This window comes from Dufourea novaeangliae, unplaced genomic scaffold (genome assembly GCF_001272555.1).
Source record: "Dufourea novaeangliae isolate 0120121106 unplaced genomic scaffold, ASM127255v1 scaffold124, whole genome shotgun sequence".
In the NCBI taxonomy this organism is placed as follows: domain Eukaryota; kingdom Metazoa; phylum Arthropoda; class Insecta; order Hymenoptera; family Halictidae; genus Dufourea; species Dufourea novaeangliae.
The window spans coordinates 916,562-931,577 of record NW_015374010.1 but is presented as its reverse complement, the minus strand read 5'-3'; the positions used below and the strand labels follow the sequence as shown (position 1 = coordinate 931,577).

Genomic DNA, 15,016 nt, shown 5'->3' with positions numbered 1-15,016 from the left:
TCCGTTCGATACATAAATCACAATTTGCGAGGTCGCGCATAGAAGCAAAAATGCAAAAGAAAAAAAGGAATAACGATCGTACGATCCTTTTTTTTCCAAATCCAACCGTATTTGGAGCTACATCGAAAGTATCCTCGGTCACCTACGCAGGTAGCTGCACCATGTATCTCAGAGTGAGCGGACACACATGCCTGTGACTCGCCTTCGTCCAGTGACTTTTCGCTTACAGAGCACCGGTTGCATTGTGTCTCGAGGCACGCTCTAGTAAGTATTTTCACGAGGACCGTTTGTAGCCCATTGAGGCGCGCACACACCGCGACCGATGTAAAAGCGATAACGACCGTCGTAGATCCGTCGCGAGGACATAAATAGAGACAAGTCTTCTTCCGGGTGGAACCTATTTTCGGAATCGTCGACGTTACGGAAAAAGTTATGTTTCCACGGGGAACGGAATGCTGCGTCGCATCAACGGGTTGCGGTTGAATGAGACCCCAAGCAAGAAATAAGGGATCGCACATAAAGAAATGAAACGGTACAATTCCCGGTGGATTGTCTGAATGACTCGAACCTGGTCTATGTCGAGGATGACAAAAACGTGAATGCCTTGAAGAACAGAAAACAGAACCACGTTGTCCTGAAGTCTAATGGAGACCTACGACGGTACTGAGTTACGCAGATATCGCATGAATTAATATTCATATCATGAAATTGTTACTTAGAGAAGGAGTGCTTAAACGAGCGAAGGAAAGAGGCACAGTATTACGAGGAACAGCAGAGAAAGGACGGAATATTTAAACAGCAACGGGTACAGCAAACTTGGAATAGAGCAAGAAAAATGGGAAGGGAAGGGAATAACAAAAATACTAGAAGGAAAAGATAAAGTAAAGCAAGAGCAATGGCAATGCAACAAGATATGGGAGTCAAAATACATTGTGATATAGCAGCATCTAAAGGTGTAAGAGGAAGCCAGAGCCTTATGGCTAGAATAAGATGTGGAAATATAGAAAAGGGAAATAGATACTAGAGGAAATAAGAGGACAGAATGTGTAGAACATGTGAAAAAGATATTGGAACGATGAGGTAGTAAGAATAACGAAAGAAAAAGACAACGAAAGAAAAGGGGAAAATGATACCAAAGAGTAGATAGGTGCAATAGTGCAAAGTTCTTGGTCGCGAGGTAGAAATTAAATAAATAAATATACATAAAAGTATATATCATCAAATTGTTATTTATCGTTCGGAGCGTGTCAAAACAGACCGAAAGACAGGGAAGATAAAATAACGATCGAATTATAATCTGGTAATCAAAACACCATGAACGAGCGATGAAACTGGTCGAAAATATGCAAAATATTTTCCCCCGGAAAAAATGATAATTCGCGGCAACCACGTATCCGGTGCGTCACCGGTTGGACGGCTTGCAAACGAGTCGAGGAGAATCGATTCGACACGATCTCCGGGAGGGTTGAATGAAGAAACAGAAAGAAAAGGGAATTGTAAGACCCCACCCTTTTTACGGCCTAGGGGCTACGGTGGTCCTTTTTCCTTTCCGAGAGCCACTGTGGATAATTGGAACCGCACCCACGAACTCTGCCTCGGTCTTTGCGATTGTCTCGCTTTTTCGTTCCCGTCCCTCTTCCACCAGTCCCGTGTAACTTCTTTACCGAAACTCATGAAACGATGTCTGGGACCCCTTATAAACGTAAAGTCTGATAAAAACTCTTAATTAAATGTCTATAACCTGACGTTAGAACTTTCCAACGTTTGATAGGAGAAAGGGGGCAGAAGGTGATCCTCGTAATTTGAAAAGAGATTATTTGCTGAACTAACAGGGTTACTTTGAAGAAATAGAGTAAGTTCTTGTAAATATAATACCGACTTTGTTGCATAAGAAAGTAATGTAATTGACACTATATTACAAAATTGAGAATTTTATCGAAGACAGATTTGATTGATCAGTTTGGCTTCAGAAGTTTAGATATTGTAGGACACCCGGTGTATATAGAACTGGGATCGTATTAGTAAGCGTGAGAGCCAGTTAATGACGAGTCAATTCGTTTCTTCTCCCCCTTAATGTAGGATGCATTCCACCGTGTGTGATAATGGTACACATACAGCCGATAAGCTTTTTCCCGGTACAGTTTCGTTAAAATGCCACTTCGACTCGTAAGTGCGTCAGGTGCTGGTGCCAGACGGAAATGATAGAAGCTGTGGTACTTAGAAAGAAGTACCTCAATCATTCCCGCCATAAGCATCAAATGTGAGAACGTTTGTTTATCTTGCAGGCATATTGGATTTTAAAGTATCTATGGTACGGTTACAATCGACCTCTTAACATGTGAGTTCAAATCCCGAGGTAAATACAACATTTTTAAACAACGGAATAAAATTAATTAGATATATTACTATTAATGTTATCAACGGGTCAAAAGAATATTTACTGTCTTTACCTTAATTACTAAATCTACTTCGGGACACATTGTATGCAAGAAAACATTTGCAAATCTTAATATCTTTAACCTAAATCGTTATTTGACTGTGCATAATGTAAAGGCAGTAATATAATTTTCTCTTTTCTGGTGTTTTATATTTATTTACTATTTATTTCAAGAATGGCTATAAATTCAATTTTCTGCAACGAACATTCCTTTCGCGACCGGGAAAACGATGAATCTGACTTCTGTGTTAATATATTGAAGAGACAAAATTGCGGGTAAGATTTTATTTTTTTTTTAATATTACCATTCTTATACTAAACTCCGTTTCTTTATTTAATTTCGCAAAGAAACAACGCCACGTCCAGTTGCGAAAATTGCGAAGTGTCACCGAAAGAATCGAACTTCTGTATGAAAAAGTTGTACCGAAATACTAGGTAAAATATTTTAATATGCAAATATGTCATATGCATCGAACATGTAATTCTTCTTATCGATTAATGTTTTAAAAGGTCTAGAAATATTCCTACATGCGTAATACAGTCAGTGTCTTGTAATGAGTCAGGCGATTCCAATTCACTTACTCGATCTCTCCAACTACCGTGTACGAGGTAAATAATGTTCCAGAATAAATAAATTCATATAAAGATAAAGTTGGTGTAATAATAACACATACACCAGCGAAATTAAAACTCGATTAAGGAAAGAGGATACTACCGTTTGTACAAGTAATTCTGTCTGTCGTGATGAATCAAACGAATCTAGATCATCTGCTGAACTCGCCACACCGACATGTACTAGGTAACATTCTAGCAATAAATTCAATACAGTATTTTCTCCCTATAATCACGCTTCCTCAAACTCTTTATAATAGCATCACCATCCTCATTATATCATAAAGCAAGTTGTCAGTAAGCAATCTTTGCAATCTCTACAGAGATGAAGAAAATTTTATCACATGTCTTTTTCTTTGAATAATATTTCAGACAAATGTTTATCTTGATTCAATAAATAATGAACAAAAACTTTCTACAGAATTATTGTACAAAAACATTTTTTTAAAGAGCTGAGACCATCACCGTTTGCCAAAACCCAACAGTATGTGCAAGTACGTCAAACGAATTTGATTCCCCCGATATGGTACTCGAGAAATCATGCCCAAGGTATCATTGGTAGTATTACATGAAACATTAAAAAATCCGTACAGTATTGAAAATAATGCTCTCTCTGTTTTCAGAAGAGAAATGCCATTTTACGTTTGTAAAAAACAATCGGTATGTGGATATAATGTATGGACCATGTGTAATTTACGTACTCAAAGTGTTGAGTCGTGTACTAGGTAATGTCTGTAACTATTTAAAGAAAAATTAGAAGTTGGTATAATCCATAGTATAAACATGTAAGAATGACAAAAAAAACCGTACTCCCGTTTGCAGAGAACCGTGTACATGTGACGTTGCATCAAAAGACTCCAATTCATCTTCCGATGTCATCCAAGAGCCGTGCACTAGGTTATAAATCAATTAAAATTATTAGAGCAATAACTGAATACCGCCTTGTACGAAGATTTATCTAAATACGGTCTTTTTTTATTTAAGAGGAGAGAAAACAACTGTTTGTGTAAATCAGTCGGTATGTGGCAGTTCATCTACTGAAGATCATCAACAGCCTTGCACTCGGTTGCAAATCAATTAAAATTATTAGAACAATAACTGAATACCGTTTTGTACGAAGATGTATGTAAATATGTTCCTTTTATATTTAAGAAGAGAGAGAAGAACTGTTTGTGTAAACCAGTCGGTATGTGGTAGTTCATCTACTGAAGAACATCAACAGCCATGTACCAGGTAACAGTACAACAATCACTAGAATGAGAATTTTTAAAAGTTATTATAAACTTGTCTAAATAGTATATATCTTCTCATTTCCGAAAGGGAAGAAGCATTATCAGTTTGTATGGACCAATCGATATGTGGACAGAAGTCGGCGGAGTCCAGCATATCTGTTGAAAATTTCGAACAACCATGTCCAAGGTAGCGCTATCAATTCTTACGTATAGGTGAAAAATATATGATTCGTATTATCCATCATCTATCTAAATTTTTATAAACGGTAATATATGTGGGAAATAAATAAAACAACAGTTGTTCTATTTTTTTACCCAAAATCGACAAAAGAAAACTGAGGATATGACTGAATCTAATATTCTATAACTCATTTTTCTCTATAGAAACGAAGCTTCTCGACACTCCACCTGTGGAAACTATTCAGTATGTTACAACATAACGGAGGAACAGGATCTTCTCGCAGAAGAGCTGCTGAAACGACTTTCAAGGTAATATTTCAATTACAATAACGACATAGAGACGCGCGACAATAGAATGCCCAAGAAGAATAAAGTTTGAAACAATGCCACACAGAACGGGACACGGGGACGCGTCACGAAGACATTGGGAAATGATGCTGCACTGCGAGAGGGCCGCGTTTCCAAGGGGGCCCTCGAATTTGCGTCTGCCCTCGAGGGAGGTGCGTATATCACCGAAGGAAACCCGGTGAATCGAGACACACCGGGGAGAACTCAATTAACCCGAACGGCTAGGACTCAATTACGAATGTCGGTCGGCGGGAACGTGCCCCCGTGGCCGGTAATTAAAAAGTTATTATGCCCAGGCCCGTTTCTACTGGCACCTGTACTCAACCGCGGCAAGAAACTCAGCTCCGTACCAGAAAGATGTAAATCAAGCACTCCTCGTGACCCTGTCCAAGTGAGTACGTCGATTGACGTGACGATTTGTCAGAAAGAAGTCCAACGATTCTATGGATATTCACTTTAGATTTTATATCAACGGTGTCACGATCAACCGATACTCTCCAGACGGTTCCGTATTAGGATCTACACGCGTTCAAACATTAATTTAGTGCTTAAGCAACATTCGGAAAAGTTTGTTTTTATTATTAATCCTCATAGATTGATACGTAGTCGGCAACAACAAAAAAATATCAGCATATGGGAGCAACTAATACGTCTAAGAACCTTCGATCCTATTGGCCGTGAAACCCTGATAAACAGTCTTGCAGCACTCATCTAGTAAGTGAGTTTTTCAAGAATTTTCTGTACGTTCGTATACAACTATAAGCACCAGCCGTATCCTGTACGCTTGTTAACAAAAAATCATAAGCATCACATACCGGTCAGTAAAATTTTATGCTAGACGATCGTGCAGCTGTCCTATTTCCATTGTGTAAAATCGATACATATATAAAATCATAAAATCTCGATGGAATAGGGAACGTCGATTTCAACATACTAAGATTTATTTTACATGCATATCGTACATTGTAGTAAACAGAATAGCCTAGAATCTATTTGCCTGGAAGGTTTGTCATTAATACCGGATGAAGGTATACGACTTCTCACGGCGTTGTACAACTCTCGTGAAACAATGAAATACGTGTATTGTTGGCGCGCGTTCGAGAAAATGGTTGGCATCTCGACAGACGATGACTGTCGGGCTGGATCAAGATTTCGTCCGATGAAAAAGATCAATAAACGCGACTGGTTCTGTGCAATCGGTTGTTTAGAATGTCTCACCACCCTATCTATAAACTACGAGTACATAGCGACTCCCACGGGGGATCTGCTTGTAAATCTGGCCAGGTACATAAGCTGCTTAATCTTTTCGTTAGTTTTGATTTGTTTCATAGTACTACTTAACAACACGAAACTTAATGATATTCATAGTCACCGATAAAATCAATAAGCATAAATGCAGCCAACATCTAACCTGATATAAAAATTTAACCTCGAAACTATTTATATAAGTACAATGCTTTAAGAACACACAAAATCGAATACGGAAATGAACTTTATTAAAAATATTCATTGTTCAATTCACACAATCAATCATAACGAAAATTATTTCCCAGTGAAAAAGAAATACGTTATAAAAAGTGCACAACTATTTCTTTTGGTGCTGATTAATTAAAAAGATGTAGTAATATGTTATAAATAACAGTACCGTCTAAAGAGCTTTTAACTAGTATTTAACATATTGCTGTGAACGCAGAAAACTTCAGCGTAATTGGCAATGGCTACAACTACTGTGTCTAGAAGAAGAAGTACAAAATCGTGTTTCAGTGAAAAATAATGGACTAGTCCTGATACCCGACAAAGCATGGAGAAAAGCGCATTCTTTAGCGCCAGCACTTAAAATACAGTATGCTATAAGTAAGAAACTACTCAATTGACAACTATTTAATAATATATTTTTAATTTACATCCTACGCAACAAACATGAATTACATTCGTCTCTAGTTGGAATACCGGAATACGATATTCACAAACAGTTCTTGACAAAATCTACACGGATACACACCTTCGCACTGTCTACAGGCATTGACCTTAGATTTCGACAACCCTGGTGTCTTGATTGCACGATTAAAACACTTTGCTCGTGGTATTCGAACTCATTAGGTAATCAAAACTGAATCATTTCTATTTAAACTACGAGTCTCTTTGTCGTTAATCTTTCGTACTGTTTTACCCTACGACTATTTCCAACTTACGCACTACATATTTCAAATCACGGGTTGCTCCTTAGTGCCACCTGTGAGGAGCCGACCACACGAACCCTTCTTATCGAGAGAAGATGCCGGTATCTCAAAAAACTAGTGATTACAAATACAATAAACGCTCGTTTATTGCATCTTTCGGGGTATAGGGGGCCAAATTTCAAGGAATTGATCAATTAACGAGTTCAATTGTTCGACGTAGTTAAATGTAGGGTGGACTGAATGTACGCACCTTTTGATCACTTTAATCGTGTGTTACGTTGAACGATAACAAAAGAGTTTATGCTCAAAAGTTATTTAGTATTGAAACATTATATTAAAACAATATTATATATACCGCATTTTCTATGATAAAAATATATAAATTAAACGCGACATTATATGTAGCCGTTCATTTCTTGCTCGGTGACAGACTGGGTTACGTCCACTTGTACATATGTATGATAAATACATGTGAACGAGGAGCATTCCTAAGGTGCAATAAACTGGCCAACACTAAACGAACGTCTACTGAACAGTATACGCTCGGTTAATGCACGCACGATTAATCACGATAGGAACACAATACTACTCTGTCGCCCAGCAAGGAACGAACAGAATACACACGGTTATTGCGTTTAACTCAAATATTTTTCATTCCCAGAAACAGCAGTATATAAAAAATTGCAAATGAAAAAATAGCAGCCTCCTACGGGAGGCTCAAACTGTCCACTCTTTGCATTCCATTTACTTAACCGAAAACCCCGTGAGAGGACCATTTGTTTTTCCACAACACTAATTTATTAAATATGATGTGAAAAAATCCCAAGAGCAGCCACATAGGCGCTGATCACCCGCAACACTAATCAGAATCATTTGTTAATAAGTATCCAGATTCTCAAAAAACGCGAGAAGTGCATTCTCTATTCGCCACACTAATTTACTGAATCCAAAAATAAAAAAAAACTCCCGTGCACCTTCATCTCACAAAACGCAACACTAACTTTAAATTGGCGAAATCGGTACAGCCACTTAGGCTGTGAACCACTCTTCGCAGCTATTTCAGCTACTTTGTGGTTCTGGTGTGGTTTCAGCTTCGTTTTGGGCATTTCATAATTCGCAACACTACAAACAAACCCGATCAATCTGTATCGCAACACTAACTCAACAGAAAAAACTGACTATTTGAATCAATCAACACAATGACTTTAATTCAACAAAACTTTAATTCCAATAATAAATATAAGCAATCGCGCTCAGTCATTATCGCAACACTATCTGGAAATATAAAAACTATCTCAAAACAAACGCGAACTCATCATACGCAACACTATTCTTTAAGTAATTAAGAAAATCAATAATTACAATTTACAAGACTAATGCAACCCGTGATCTACTCTTACGCAACACTAATACAATCCGCGATTTTGCCCAATATTGCTGGTCGTTGGGCCGATATGGCGGCCAACATAAAGACTACTACTACAACTACAGGCGAGTACAGTGAAAAACTAGTAATGACTCCACATCCGAAGATGCAGAGCCATTCGTTGCTGCCCTCTTGAATACACAGTTTGTGCTGGGCCTCTTCTTTTCTTCAGCGGTCCGCCCATCTAAAACCCTCAAACTGCTCGGTTGTGGACGACCAACAACTCCAATCCAACGACCCCTTGGGGTTCGCCGAATTTGAAGAATCGAAATCAAAATCGAAAGCAGACAGCATGCTCTGTCTGGACCAACTTCGAATCGACGCTACAAATTATCCCGGTAGCAGGACTATGACGCGAAACCTCAGCGTGATCAGAGAATGTGATAGCCTGCCCCGGCCCCTACCTACTTACAGTCTAATCGTACATTCACAGACCAGAAAGTATGCTACCTACCTACGTAGCCCTCTATTTAAAAAAAAAATTGGCAAAAGACAGATTCTCACCAACACACAACACTCCACGGTTCTCAATCATTTGCCCGGGTGCAAATTAGCCTAACACCTAGGGAGGACGTCCCGGGACACCTCCGACACCCGAACATGATATTCAACTTGCACACTCTAATAGGTACGTACCATTTTCCTGAAATCGACTGGCAAAGGCTAGCATCCATTGCGAGAATAGAAAAATTGTTTAAGCAATATACGTATACTTAGTACACTTTATATCGATTACGCGTTAATTTTCTCGTCTGATAGCGAGATACTCTAAACCGGTACATATTCCATGGAAATTTTATTATAAACATTGTATAAAGCAAAGGAATATGTACGACCGATACCGGAAATTGTGCGAAATTGTTCCACGGAACAATTACAGATGAAATGTTAATTGATAGAAATCTAAACGACGCAATTCCACTGCCTAATCACACACACACATAAGTGGAAAATACGTCGTGCACGGTAAGCTAACGCATTGCCAGTCGCATAGACATGTTATTATTATATGAAATCAAGTCATCGTTCCCCGTTGCTCTCGCCCAACCAAGTAGCACCTGGGCACGTGAAAGGGTTCGAGCAACGAACACGGAATAATTATCCTGAAAATCCTAACTAAAATAATTATTACTTTTTGCTCTTCTAACGGGCTACTTCTCTTTTATTCTTTTTCATTTCATTTTGCAATAAAAGTGACTCGACTTTGTATTAATAAAAATTGAAAATCAAAGATTGACTATTTATTAATATTGTAGAATTTAGTTATTAAGACTCTAAGCAAGACTCTGCAATTAGATAAATGACTCTATGTATTGAATAACCCTCGGGCGATCCCGTCGTCAAAGTCAATATAAGACATAACATAAGTGTAACAAACATGTCACTTTGACGCAGAAATCTACCCGTCGCGAAACGCCTTCTTGTACATGGTCTGTAATATCATTTTTTTTAGTGTATCAAAATACACTACTTAATTTTTATTTATGTCTTAGAGCAACGTGGTAGTACGTATTTCTGATATAATTCAGTACAAACTGTTAATCTAGAATTGCATATTCTCAATGATGCTTCATGAATATTCTTATTTCTATTAAAACTATCAATGAAGACAAAAATATCAATCTCAAAACTTCTTCACAGTAAACTGATATATTATATATTGTATTCAAATAGTAAATAAATTTAAGTTATATTCATTTAGTTATTTGTCTACAAATGACGGTATAACTGTTGAAAATAATAATTAACAGACTAATAGGTGAAATAAAATTGTATTAAATACTAACTATCATAAAAATTAACTCTAATACCAAAGGTGTCCAAATGCCGCCCACGAGCTACAAGCAATTACAAGCTTCCCCTCGTAGGTTTCCCCGACTACCGACCTCAGATTGACTCGAGCGAGTCAATCCAAGTCCCATAGTCAGGTTACCTCCGGAGGGAAAGAATGCTGCTCGCAAGAGTAGATGGACACCTCTGGGCCTGCCCTTTTTTTGAAGGACAGAATACAAATACTCATTCCTTCTGAGTATATACGTCTACCATACCAATATGTTTAAGGAACGCTATACATGCTGGTGAAACACAGTAGTACCTTCCCTGCATTTAACGCTCACACTCCATAAAGTGGTCATGAGTAAACGCCAGTACGTTTCGGTACTCTACCCGTATACGTAACCGGATGCGTTCTTTGCCACTGGCAACGAAAACACCGGCCACGATAACTGGAAATCGCAATGCACTGTTCAATGGTCATACATACACAACGTGTTAAATTATTCCATAACACGCGGTTTTTCACTAGGGCGTGCATATCGATGCACAGGTGGCATAACTTAATACGTCTTTTTTTTATGCACCGATACTTTATTGCGATTTCCAGTACACGTGTTCCACTATTTCATGGAACTTGCAAATACGAATGATACCTTTGTGTCTTGCGACACTGGTTCCGGTATTTGAAACGTGCTGTCGTGTCTCGTGGTATTGCGCTAACTGCTCTAACATTCTGATCTGAGAAGGCACCACCGCGTTTTCCCCTCTATTTTAAACATACCAGTATGATTTCCATTCCTTCTACTCTACATTCAAATCTACCGTCGACATTTATCTCACACATTAATGAGTTGAATATTATTTTTGTATCAGCTAACCGTATTTCATTCTATATTCATAAATGATATCATAGGACTATATTGAAATGACTGCAGTGAAATTATTGCACGCATCATAATCAAATTACTACATTTTCTAGTGAAATGCATAACATACTACCATGTTCTCGATATATACTGAATTAATAAAAAAATACAAATTGTTCAAACAATAGAACACTCTGTCTTAAAATCCAAGATCAATATTTTGCGTTCACTTGAACAGTTAAAGGAACTACATTATAAGCAGTATGATTTCATCTGCATCGTGTTCACCTCTAAACTGAACTCTTAACATTTAAATCATAAATATACTTGTAATACGAAATATTTATGAATTGTATTACTAATAATAAACGCAGCGTACTAGAAGACCCTAGCCTACCTAAGAAACACAACGGATCAATGTTACTATTCGCTGATATGCAATCGTACGATTGCATATCCGCGTTCACTGTACTCGCCAAATTCAACACGTATACAACCAGTCACCCGTGTCGCTTCGGACCAATCGTCCTACGACATGACTGGGGACCAGAGGAATAAAAAGCATGCGACTCACCCGACGATAGAAGGACTCCTTGTAAGAGAAGAATTTCATTTTTTGGAGAAGAATCTGAAAAAAAAAGAACAGAATACGTTACAATCTCTTCCCAAAGTTCTAGCTACTTTGGCTGCATAATGTAAATAACAAAATATAAAGATACTTACATTCCTTGGTGGTGGAGCTTTGCCTGAGGACATCTTTTTGAGTGTTCAGTGATGAAATATGTAATGTATGTGAGCTTTGCCTGAGGACATCTTTTTGAGTGTTCAGTGATAAAATATGTGATTAATCTGAAAAGAAGTGAACAAAATTGTTATTATCTCGTCTCAAAATTCTAACTGCTTCAATTGAATAGTGGAAGTAATAAAATATAAAGATACTTACAATCTCTGTTGGTAGAGCTTCGCTCAAAAACATCCTCTTCAGTGGTGCACTGAATCTACCATTTCCGAACGAGCATTTTTAAATGCAAAAGAAGGGAAAAATAAAAGACCATCAATCGCGACCGAAGATTTCAGCCGGCGAACAAGTAACTATTTTCACGACTCAAAAAACAGAAAGAGTCCCGACACTCTGGAAGTAATGAATAATACGCAATAAACACTGACTCTAGTATCGCGAAGACTTAACATCTCCGGTGAGACTCTACACGGAGCCAGTTCGCTCCGAACAAACAAAAAAAACTTCTACGATTTGAACAACACTGACTTTACTCGACCGCTTTGCGCGCGGCCACCAAATTCTCCGAAAGAAAAGTATCCTTTTTATTTTTACATCTTACTAAGTGTTTACGGAAAAAATAGTGCCTTTAAATGACAAATACAAAGTTAAATATGCAAATATGGATTTAACTACGCAAAAATATAATAGTTTAAAAATATTCAGTGCTAAAGTATTACAAAATAATTCTTGAACTTGTGAATATAATATATCCATTATTTCTATATACCTGTTATTAATATATTGTCTTAAAGACATTCGTTATTAGAGTTGTAAGCATGATCGTCGTTTTTCTCTAAACCACGTTCCGAATTTTATAAATATTCAGAAAATCATTGTAAGTATAAGGCCAGGACTACACGGGCGTTTTATACTTCGCGTTTCTTCCGCCGAAATAGGAACTGTACGGTTTAATGTTAATGCAACTGACTTGACGGGCGTAGACGTATCACACGCGAAAAACAAAACATGCCGGCTATGCGATGTATTGTTTAGACTTCATAATGACAAACTTGGAAAATTATAAAAATTAAAATAATTTCGCGACCGGGATGCTTTAAAGTTCGAGTATTTCCAATTTCAATGTCTGGAAGCACTACGGTTTAAATTTTCTAACTGTCACAGAAGCCATATTGAATGCTTGAACTACGCATTTGAATGTAAAATACTTTTCGAAAGAATTTTTGCTTGATCTTAGCGCAGTAAAGCACGAAATCGCGATCATTCTTACGATAAAAAAAGTAAAAATGCAATAAAATAAAAATATGTAATGGAGTGTCTCCTATTTGTTGTAATTACTTACCAGAGTTGACCAATTTCCCGCCAATTTGCGTTTCAAGGGAGAGTCCCCTATCATGGCGTCGTTGGCGCGTTCTTTCTAGCCGGAATTCTGAAACAGAAAATAAACGTTATTACAAAGTAATTATACTAAATTAACAATGGTTGGGTTACAACGAAACAATTATTGACTCGAGAGTGTCACCAAAGATTGCAAATTATACAAAAACTGCGTAAATACTACTTGGTATCGGGGCAAGACAAAAGTTGTAAAGATCGGTTCACTTTATCTCACAATACCAAATTAATTTACGATTATTCACACTGAATTGAATAACTATTCAACGAAAGTAACGATAGAGAGCTAATGAAGTAATAATAGTACAAATGATTAGACGTGAAAGGTAATAATACGTACTTTCGCCACGAGCGATCTCATTTCACATCTTATCACTCCAGCTTCCCCGAGACAAATGACCCTCAGGCCGTGTTTGACTGGCTACGACCAATAGAAGTGATTATGTTACGAAGTTCGTGATTGGTGGCTCGGTAGAGGATGATAGCCCCCCCCCCCGCCTCCGACCCTCCTCCACTGTGCTATTTCAACGAAATAGAATATTCACCACCAAACTATGTATATTCCAATATATTTTTCTTATCCGTACCCAAAATTAACTCAACGGGGTATGACCCTCACAAAACGGAAAAACAGAGGCACAAAGACGATTTCGCGGAAATTTTCTTATGTAGTAAACCCGTAAGAGACCAATTGGTTGTAAACAAATCGCAGATTCACACATTTAACGCATACGTTTAACCATTTTACAAAAACTCTCATTTTAATTTACTCTACGATTAATAAAGGAATTCAACTACGTACACACCATGGCCTATCTCCGAAAATTTGGCATTCCAATTCATTTTAGATGGAAAATGTTAACTTTGCTGCCGTGTTCTCGAAGTTTGAAACACTGAAACTGCAATGCTACCAGATACTGCCCTTACGCCATCTACGAGAAATAGGTCCCGCCAATTTGACAATGGCGGCAAATTTTATGAAATATGTTTTTGACAGATATTATCAATTAAATAATAGATAAAAGCTTTTCTTTATGAAGAAAATAAAGAAAACGCAAACTTGGCAATTCTATTGAGTTGGATTAACTGAGCACGAGTCTAATTAAATCACAAACGAGATTCGTCTGTTTCAGTCACACATGCTAATATGATTTGGCGGGAACAATCATTTGCTTTGCTTAGGTTTAAAAGACAAATAACGTCATTTGATCACATCGTTTCGCTCCAATACACATTAACATCCTTTTGAATCCTTATTTTCTCCTTTTTCTACATTCTATAACGTTAAAGTACTATTAACTTATAAAATCTATTTTTATAACTTTGTTTTCACAATACATGTGTTATTTTTAGATATAAAAATTAAACAACTATTGCTTGCTTATCTTTAGTGTACTTATGTTTGCAATTGTGGCACAGTCGAGAGAACTTGGATATACAGTTAAGAAAGCTATTTTTGAACTTACCGTCTCTTCGAGTTTTTGAATATGTCGGTGAAATTCGGACGTTGAAAACACTTTGCATTATGTGTTGTCAAATACGATCGGGCAGTTGCAGTAATTATTTAGTCTTATGATTGTTACATATGTCTACACACTGTATCTGTGTCTATCAACTAATATATGTTTCAGGTGTTTGTCACGTCAATATGCAACTTCAGGACATTATACATGAGAACATTGATGAAGAAAAATGGGTAAAGAGTATAAAATGCTTAATGGTTTGTTTTAAACATGATTTTGAAAAACTGGGTATTACGTTCAACATTAACTTCTACAAATCGTGATCAAGGAACTACTATTAACAAGGAAAAGGAATTGTGAAT

General features: G+C 37.3%; 1 protein-coding gene across 1 annotated transcript; it reads left to right on the top strand.

The window, feature by feature from the left end:
• Positions 1-895: 895 nt before the first annotated feature.
• Positions 896-14,977, top strand: LOC107188320. Its single transcript, XM_015576596.1, has 9 exons — positions 896-955; positions 2,286-2,338; positions 4,666-4,770; positions 5,404-5,523; positions 5,779-6,093; positions 6,503-6,663; positions 6,751-6,909; positions 14,583-14,747; positions 14,823-14,977. The coding sequence occupies exons 1-9, from the start codon at positions 896-898 to the stop codon at positions 14,975-14,977; spliced, it is 1,293 nt and encodes a 430-aa protein (XP_015432082.1).
• Positions 14,978-15,016: the final 39 nt, after the last annotated feature.

Bases quoted from the DNA above. Each gene is read 5' to 3' on its own strand.
- LOC107188320 (XM_015576596.1), top strand. From the start codon at position 896: ATGGCAATGCAACAAGATATGGGAGTCAAAATACATTGTGATATAGCA. The intron at 6,094-6,502 runs GTACATAAGCTG...CTGTGAACGCAG, and splicing joins CTGCTTGTAAATCTGGCCAG to AAAACTTCAGCGTAATTGGC. The intron at 14,748-14,822 runs GTAATTATTTAG...TATATGTTTCAG, and splicing joins AATACGATCGGGCAGTTGCA to GTGTTTGTCACGTCAATATG.